The 10,082-nt window shown below is 41.0% G+C and overlaps 1 protein-coding gene across 9 annotated transcripts in view; it reads right to left on the minus strand.

The window, feature by feature from the left end:
- LOC129764912 (rho GTPase-activating protein Graf) overlaps window positions 1–4,742 on the minus strand; it is a 100,165-nt gene extending 95,423 nt beyond the window's left edge. The window contains exons 1-2 of one of the 9 annotated variants that reach the window (XM_055764550.1): window positions 4,586–4,742; window positions 3,105–3,596 (exon numbers count right to left, since the gene is read on the minus strand). In XM_055764550.1, the coding sequence (XP_055620525.1) occupies window positions 3,105–3,267 (163 nt within the window). In that variant the 5' untranslated portion in view covers window positions 3,268–3,596; window positions 4,586–4,742. Of the gene's footprint in view, window positions 1–3,104 lie in introns of all 9 variants that reach the window. The other 8 variants (XM_055764554.1, XM_055764553.1, XM_055764551.1 and 5 more) reach the window with 8 other exon arrangements.
- Window positions 4,743–10,082: the final 5,340 nt, after the last annotated feature.

A 10,082-nucleotide genomic window follows, 5' to 3' on the forward strand; every position in this document is an offset into this window, starting at 1 on the left:
TTAGATAAATAATTGAATAATTGTCAAATATCAAGCATTGTCAAAATGCACTATGTGCCCATTTTTGATTGGTCCATTTTGTGCTCCTCATATCGTACCGACCAAAACGGGCAACCAGAGCAGCAGCGAAATAGAATGAAGCACGATTGGAAAGGAAAAAGAAAAAAAAAGAACGAAACATTGGTCGCAGTCTCACACATGCGTAATTCTCGAGCCAGCCAGTCAGCTTAAAAATCCCCGCTCCGCTGCCGTAACGATCATTCTCATTCAAACCGTACACCACATCAGTTCGCATCACAACACATCAACAAACCAAACCAAGCAGCCAAATCTGGACATGGCAAAGGAGGAAAAATTAAGGGAAAGGCAAACCCGCTCGAATCGTGTCGGTCTGGAGTTCCCCGCAAGGGTAGCTAGGCCGAGCGCATTAGTACCAGTGCACCAGTCCACCAAGCCGGCGTTATATAGTTTCGGCCGCCGAAGTGATCGAGTTAGCTGCCAAAGCTGCTCGCGCCGAAAACAAAACCCGCATTCGGAACAGAACACATTCGGTTCGGTGGACATCAAGTCAACTGGCAGTTGCAGCGAGTGGTGAGTGGCAAACGCAATCGCAAAACGGCAGCTGGTAGCAGAAGAAAATAGTTTGTTCTTTATACAATCTGCTTCGGTGGCAAATCCAGAACAAGGCGGCATCGAGGGCGTTCGAAATGGTTTTTTTCAAAACCACGAGTACAAAGTTTTCTAAATTGGAACCATTCCATAAAACAAGGCGCTTATCAGGGCCATTAAACCTTTCAAAAAAGAGTTTACGAAATATAGTTCAATGCTTTCTAAAATAATATCCAAAATAATAATAAAAAACAATTTGATTTTTTCATAATTTGTTTGCCAGGATCTGCTGAGTATGTGAATTTGGCAGTTGTTCTGAGCTTATTGATAGTTGGGGACTTTCCTGATTATTCAATTTACACCAATTCTTAAATTGTTTCCAGATTGAAAGTACAGTAATTAACAATTAGTTCGACATTTAGCTAATTGGACGGACATGTAATGCGACATAATTAGTTGGACATTTTTGTAAACATAGAGATCCAAATTATGACCCCACATTGAAAGTCGACACTGTACCACTGTCATCGCAAATGTTCAATTACAGGTTAAAATCGCCTCCAATGCGACACTGAGTGGTGCTTCGGCACGTCGCATTGAATGTAATTTACTGTACAACATGTCACAAAGCTGGATGGGAAGAAATTTTCCAACTGTGAAAGCTGTGGCGAGTGGCAACAAATCGCTAAACAGGAAGGTTTAGCCGAACAAGATGGGGATATCGAGTGATAACAAAACAATAAACTCTTTAGAATGAAGATAATTTTGTGATCCTGAAAAGGACCCTTTTTAGCCTGCATGTGAATCCAACGAGCGAACAAATCGTAATGAATGTATTTTTTTGCCATCGCTGCCTTTTAACGCTCATTCGTTCGTCTCGTTGGACTCGTCCCTTTGGCTGAGTCTGCCGATTTGTCTCTATCCTGTGAGCGTGTACCGCTAGAGTATAAAGTGCGTGGATCCAAAAAAATATCTCATTTTCTTTCAAACCGTAAACCAGTGTGGTTGTACGGCATCGTTTAGCATCGCATCGCATCACATCATAAAAAGAAAACAAGCAGCAACGTGGACGTGTTGACGTAACAAAGGAGGACAAGTTAAGGGAAAGGCAAAGTCTCACTCGAACCGTGCATGTTTCCAGTTCCCTGTTGGTCGCATTCATTGATTGCTCCGCAAGGGTAACTAGGCCGAACGGATTGGTGCCGGAGCACCAGTATACCTAACAGCGGTTATAGAGTTTCGACCGTCGGAGTGCTCGAGTTGGCTTGCAAAGCTGCTCACGACAATCAGAAAACATGATCAAGAACAGAGCAGCTTCGGTTCGGCGCTCGTCAAGGCAACAACTAGTTTCAGCGAGTGGCAAACGCAATCGCAAAACGGCAGCAGGTAGAAGAAAGACAAAGTTTGTTTATACAGACCGCTTTGGTGGCAAAACCAGCCACCGTAAAACACGGCGCTTTACAGGGCCATTAAACCATTCAAAAAAGAGTTATTAAAAGTTTTTCACAATACCAATGCATTCTAAAGTGACATAATATGACATATAATATAAACTGTTTTGTTTTGTTTATGCTTGTTCTTGAACAGGTTGGGGTTTTTTAAATTGATTATTCAGTTTTCACAAACCCATGTATAGTTTCCGAATTAAAAGTGGCTTCAAATTACAACACATTGTATGCAGGATGGCATTAACGAATTTTCTCGGTAGCAAGAACTGCTTTCTTTGGTTGACTGACTGACGTTACATCTGCATTGTATAGGAAAATAACTAAGGAGCAACATGATGAGCTATGTATTTCCTGCTGCTCTGTTCTTATTTTAAGTTCTTATAGTTCGTTTATTTTTCAACAGATCGTCTCCAAAACCTCAGTTCTTTTTTATTTTTATTTACTTTGTTTACGGATACTACAAATCTTACAATTCATTCGTCTCCGAAACCACAGTTTAAGGTACGGTAATGTGCTCAATAATGAAATATATGATAGTGAATGTGTTGATGACTACCTATGCATTCCCTATCACAGCCATCATTTTGATTGTACGATATATGCATACGCCGAAAGATGCCCGGCGTTGAGCATTTAATAAGTACAAAGCCTTTAGAAAAAAATCAAGAATCAAGTTTGTAAAAAAAACGCAAAAACACAACACCAAAGGTTCTTTTCAGAACCCCCAACATGTTCATAAAAAGTAAACAGTAAAGTAATTCATTTTTCAGGTAGATAGGTAGGTAGAAGAAAATAAAACAATATAATTAAAATATATATTTAGCAAAAGCTGTCCCCTTTGTATAGTCCTACGTCACTCCGGTTATGTCCCCGACATTACCCACCCGTCTTTTTTTTGACTCGATTATATACAGGATTCGATTATATACAGTGAATAGAAATCAAAAACTGCATATAATCGAGTCCGCGCTGCAGTAATTTATCAACATAGGCTATCACGCCCACTATTTCTTAAAAGACAAAAACAGTATAAAGGACGTTACTTACTTTTAGCAGCAGCTAGAAGATCCTTCACCTCTTTTATAATCCGTTTTATCTGTTGACTAGTCTTCTCCAATTCCTTCTCGTGCTGATTCAAATTCTCCCGGAATTCCGGACTATCCAGCAGACAGTCCGTAAATTCCAGAGGTTGCAGTTTTCCTATCACCATGGTTTTGACGTTTCTTTGCGTATTCTTTCGCTCACACGGACACTTTATCACCACCTATCTACACATCCATCACACCTTCTTGTTGCAAACCTCAAACAACGATAATGATGATGATGATGATTACAATGATAACCGGACAAATGGTGCTTATCTTATCTTGCAATATTCTTCTGATTTTATTCACACCATCACTCTGCTACATCCTATCGTATCGGCATTCGTTGTGAAGGACACCAAATCATTCTCACAATGCATTTCAATCTTTTTGTCTATATTTGAGTTTTTGCTCAAAACTATCCAGCACACAAACTGTACATCATCGATGATTACTGAAAGTAAAAGCAATCGCAACGGTTTCAGCTATCATTTCTTTGCCCAGTGATAACTTTCCAGTGGTGCCAGATAAGACATGCGACGGTAGAAGTAATTAGTTTGCGTTCTGTAATCAATCTACCAAACCTTATCGATATCACCATTATATATAAACAAATATTTGGACAACCATACGGGAATTCGTATTTATCAATACACTGTCACATATTTTGAACACCGTATAGAAATCATGACACAGATTATTTCTGAAATATCTTTAGTTTGTTCATTGACAACACTTTAATTGTAAACCAATAAAATTGCTATCAGGCTTGTCTCGAAAACGGCTCGTTTTCGACAAATATTGAATATAACTTCCATCCTAATTTCAAATACAATTCTCGCTACCAGGCAACCAAGCTTATCACCATACACATTTTAAGCACGAAGTCGCATATCGATCATTCTCTATATTGCATACGCGCTGCCTATTGCTGAAATGGATTTCAACACTTGTCCTGAAAAGCTACTTTGAATGCACGTACGCAGGAGGGCAATATGTATCGGTATGCACAAACGTGATGACCTCGGCAATACCCGTAAAAAGCATTTAAACTCCACGACACAAGCTTTACCAAGCCTGGCAACACTCGCGGGAAGGCTCCTCTTCCTTCCGATCACTTCAAAACCATCATCATACAAATCAGCACCAGGCAAAAGCAATAATAAAAACAGCATTAGCACAGAAGAAAAAGAAACTCAACAGGCAGCCTCCGATAGGTATTCACACACCCCGATGGAATTTTTCTACCACTTTTGTTATGATTCATACACGCAAATCATATCACTCAATTTTTGTAAACCAGTTTCCACCACTAGCACGGCATCCAATCCGGCTATAATTTGCACAATTTGACACCTTGCAATCCGATGTTCCACAAGGACGCGACAGAAGTCTATGTACCCATCGTTAGGATGGCAAATTTAGTGAAAACATTGCACCAACCACTGGAAGCACTTTTTTTTGCTTTACAATTCTCTTCCTAGATATACACTGAGGAATATCAATGCGAACAGCAGATAAAAAACATCACACACACGCACACAATGCACGTACGCCAGCCAAGTGCGGAGCAAAACAGAAAACACTCGCGCACTCATCCACGAACTAACCGAAACTGACGTAGAGAGATGAAAGAACGAGGCAAAACGTCATTTTCTATGGAATCTTTTTCCCTCTCTCGTTCGTTCGTACACATGATCGCTTAATGTTTTTTTTCCAATAAGAAACATCGAAACGGATGAGTCCATGTTGTGTTGTGCGAACATTGAACGCACCGTTCGTAAGACAGTACTACACTGCATGAAAAGTATCCATATGATGTATCATCAGAAAACATTCAATGTACGGAAAAAACATATGTTTTTCAAGAATTGTGAATTCTCTGAGTAAATCTAAGCTTTCGCTATCAATTAATTCATTTGGAAGGGAAAAAATCTACGGGTCTGTGCCTAATGGCATAAATTTCCGTGCCATAGGACTGCGATTGTTCGAAAAAATTGTATTTGAGTTTTGTTCTTTTTATAGTTCAAATCCATTCAGCAAGCGCCATTTCCCCAAAAATTTGTATTTGTTAGGAAGACATATATTGAGGACATAAGATTAAGCTTGTGACCCACTAAGGGGCTGTCTATATACCACGTGGACAACTTTAGGGGGGACATGGGTTAAGAAAATTTCCACGCTTGTCCACGGTGAGGGGGGAGGGGGTTTAGATAATGTCCACGTGGACACGTTAAATAAATATTTTGAAAAGAAAATACTGCTGTATTCAATAATTCGTGACACCCTCGTGGACGCGGCGATAGTCTTCACAGCTGCAAGCTTCCTCTCCTAAACCAGCGAAAGTGAGGAGACACTTAACAAACAATCTTATTACATGTCTTACAGCTTATTAGCTTATAGCACTCCAACCTACCATCGATTGCTAACAGCTTTGGTTTCGGGACCAATGACTGAAGGATGCCGATAGTCCATATGGAAAATACAATCAGGAATGACTTCCGAGCTGGAGCGAGCTCAGTGGGCCTGAACCTTTGTCGAACTTGTATCAAGGAAATACCGCAACTACGAGATTTGGTACACAGCCAAAGGTATGCAAGGAGTTGGTTTCACGGTAAGCGAGCACAATAAGTCTCTAATTTCAAGCAAGAAACTCGCCGGCATCTGTCAGGCATTCAAACCAATCCTGATAATTACCGACTCGGTTAGCGCCTTCAATTCCGCTCGGTCTAGGGACCCATGATCACAAGCTATCAGGAGGTGTCTAGTGCCGGATACAATCCTCATGTGGGCCCCCGGACATAGCGATATAACCTTTCATTCCCTTTGGGGCTTTTTGCCATATCCGTAATTCGGTCGAATATATCGTTGGTGTTTTTCTGAAATTCGAGAATCTCTGAGACTTTTACATTGTAAACACACTTCGCGGTATTTTTGAGGTCATTTTTGCTGAGACAAATCAGCCCAGGAGTCTCAGAAGAAGAGAAGGGAGCTGAAAGCCTCAATAATAAAGTGTAAAACACGGAATATAATGAAACAATTGAGAACAAACCGCTACTATTAATAAATTTCTATCGATGTGAAACATTTCTATCGATGTGAAACCATAGAATGAAGAATAGATACAAACTTAAAATGCAATTCAAGCGCATTTTAATGATTTTCCCGATTTTTTCCCAAAAAATGAAAGAATGTCCACGTGGACACCAGGGGGAGGGGAAGGGGACACCACGTGGTATGTGTCCCTAAGTTAACACAAACTGGTATGCATGAGCGTACACTCTGTCCAACTTCTATTAGACCACCCTGATTCTATTTTGTTGCAACACAAACAGTTAGAATTCCAACAAGATACATTCATAAATTGTTGAATGCTTAGAACAAAGTATATTTAACGTCAATTTCATCCAAAATAGTTGTTTGTTTATTTATTGTGCTCAAACATGATAATTTCGAAGCTGTTCTAGCTATTTCCCGCTTATCCCAGTAAGAGAGCTTCGATTTACGTGGTGCTCTCTCTTTCTTACCGTATCCTTGGGGATTCGTCAAGTAATTGAGCACTACTTGATGGGCGTCCAATCCGACGAGAAATTTCTCTGATACCAACATTTTCTTGGTGAAATGCATCGATTTGTGTTTTATCTTTCTCCGTGAGCACTTTTCCCTTCGGCATTTTCCCGTTGAGTTGAGCATTTTTATTGATCAAAACAACTAAAACAACGGAAAACGTAACTGATCTTATAGAAAATTGTCACTTGAAAAATACAAAAACATTCGTTTACGCTCAGCGCTTGCACACACACATATGAAAATAATGCAGTGTATGGTTGTCACCAATACCAATACACTAGAATATTAATTGAAGCATTGTTTGTTTAAAATGACACAAAGCATTAAAATCATCACCTGGTCTTATAAAAGTTGGACAGAGTGTACCTCCCAAATCACTGAATTGGTTCTACATTGGTTCGGTTGGTTATCAGTGATTTGCTCAGGAGCCAAGAGGAGAACATGAAGATCATCTCAGGAAATGGAAACATAAATCAATGACGTTTTGATCGATGGTCACTTTTCAGTTATAGAACCTGGTGATGGTCAAAGTATGTTCTCAACTGTCAGACGTCAAGAATAAGTAGTTGTTCACATACCACATGGACAATTTTAGGGGCAGTAGGGGGCACGAAAATGTCCACGTGGTCATATAAAATGAATATTTTAAAAAATTCAATCACATCAATTAACAAAAATCAATTAAATCTGCTCTGCATTTTCATGGAATTTCAATCTTTCCGCCTAGTCTGATTACTCCGTATTAAAGCTGCCTGAGACTGCTGCCCGGTAGAATATCCATATTTTTTCATATCGTTCAACTTTTTCGATGTAATTTGCTCCGAGAACCGGCAATTTATTTCCATTCGCAGAAGAGGATCATAATCCTCGCCAGATCGAACCACTACCAAAGAATGTTAGGATTTGTATTCAAAAAAATGCACAACATTGTTTTCTTATGTATGGGTTTCAATGTTGTTTCTATCCAAAGTGAGTTCAAAACTCAGGGTCCTCAATTGACCATATTTGTATTGTTATAGAATAACTACTTCCACGCAACAATTATCAGTGATGGAGATCGATCCACGGTCGAAAGGAGATCGATTCATCCATACAACTGCGCTGCTCTGCAAGAAACATCGGGTTGTTGTGCTATTTATAACACAGCAATGATCATATCAATTGTCTTCGCTGTCCGGTCTGCTGAACAATAGATGATCAGAAAGAATACGAAGAACACCTGAACAGCGCGCAGACAGGAGACCAATACGGCGTTGAGGAGGACTACACTGGTGCAATAAACAACGATGACGTACCACCCCCGACGATGGGTGATGTTAGGGAGGCCATTAATCAGCTCAAGAACCACAAAGCAGCTGATAAGGATGGCCTCGTAGCGGAGTTCTTCAAGGGAGGTCCGAGAAAACTTGTAGAGTGTATGCACCGGTTGATAGTCAGGATCTGGGACGTAGAACATCTACCGGAGGAGTGGAAGGATGGAGTAATTTGCCCCATCTATAAAAAAAGGCGACAAGTTGGATTGTGGGAACTATCGTGCCCCTACAATCCTGAATGGTGCCTACAAAATTTTGTCTCAGTTCCTCTTCCGCCGTCTATCGCCAATAGTAAGTAGATTTGTGGGAAGTTATCAGGCTGGATTCATGCCCGGTTGCTCGACGACGGACCAGATTTTTACACTGCGGCAGATCCTCCAAAAGTGCCGCGAGTATCAGGTCCCTACACACCACATCTTCGTCGACTTCAAGGCCGCATATGATACAATCGACCGACGACAGCTATGGAGGATCATGGACGAACACGGCTTTTCCCGAAAGCTGACAAGACTGATTCAGGCAACGATGAACGGTGCGGTGCAGATCTCAGGTGAGCTGTCGGAATCATTTGAGACTCACAGGGGACTTCGATAATGCGATGGACTCTCCTGTCTGCTCTTCAACGTGGCGCTGGAAAGTGTTGTGCGGAGAGCGGACTTCAACATGCGGGGCACGATTTTCAGCAAGTCTAGTCAGTTTATCAGCTTCGCCGACGACGTGGGCATAATCGGATGAACACATGCGACGGTAGCCGACTTATATACCCGACTGAAACACGAAGCAGGGCTGATTAGGCTTGGGATCAATGCGTCTAAGACTAAATACATGCTAGCTGGAGGGACTGATCGCAACAGAGTTCTTCTTGGTAGTAGTGTTGTGATCGACGGCGACGAGCTCGAGGTGGTGGAGGAATTTGTCTACCTTAACTCGTTGATTTAAGTGCACCCGTGGCCGAGTGGTTAGCGTCTCACATTATCATGCCGGGTGTTCGGGTTCGATTCCCGTTCTGGCCGTAGGATTTTTCGTCAAAAAAAATTCCTTCGACTTGCACTGTGGTCACGCGTATTCAAGAGCTTGCCCCTCGGAATACATTCAAGGCGTGTTATTTGGCTTAAGAAATCTCAACTAAGTATTAATAAATGACGCTAGTTAATGCATACATTGAGACGGCAAAAGTTCCACAGGGAACGTTAACACCATTCAAGAAGAAGAAGAAGAAGAAGAAGTTCGTTGAAAACAACTGACAACAACAACAGCCGGAAATCCGAAGACGCATTGTCAATCCTTGAGGTCCAACAAGCTCCGACCCCGTACGAAGTGTACCATGTACAAATCCTTAATTCGACCGGTTGTTCTCTATGAGCACCAAGCATGGACGATGCTTGAAGCGGACTCACAGGCGCTCGGAGTTTTCGAACGCCGAGTGCTCAGAACAATATACGTTGGTGTACAGGAAAACGGAGTATAGAGAAGGAGAATGAACCACGAACTGGCGCAACTCAGAAAAAAAACTCTTAGGCTACTACTGTGTAATTTACAATTTATAAAAACCATAAACATGTAACATTGAAACGTTTAAAACCCGGCTCTGTTACGGCTAAAATGCTAAAAAGCCTAAATAAAATAAACAAATGGGATAGAAAAAAAATGAATACGAACAACAAATCATTTCATCGCTGCACAGTCCTTATCTGTGGAGATCCGCTCTAGTTTCATTGAAAACTTGTAGTTTTTCGAATGTGTCTATTGGGTTACCCGGAAAGTTCGTTCCGCCATTGGAGACAACCTAATCGAGACTCTGATAGAGAGTAACTCAGTACACGACACATGAATTAGCAGATTCACTACCGCTATCTTAAACCACCTTTTACGAGTACCAAGTGGATATTGGTTACGTAGAACGCTGCAATATATGGATCCTATACTATTTACCCGAAAATCATTTAATGGTTCGCATCTACACCTGCAAAAAATGCAAAAAATACAACAAAATCACGCCGTTTTCGGAGCAAATCGTGACGGGTGATGAAAAATCATGTAATTCACAATAGTATTGA

This window comes from Toxorhynchites rutilus, chromosome 2, assembly GCF_029784135.1.
Source record: "Toxorhynchites rutilus septentrionalis strain SRP chromosome 2, ASM2978413v1, whole genome shotgun sequence".
Taxonomy (NCBI): domain Eukaryota; kingdom Metazoa; phylum Arthropoda; class Insecta; order Diptera; family Culicidae; genus Toxorhynchites; species Toxorhynchites rutilus.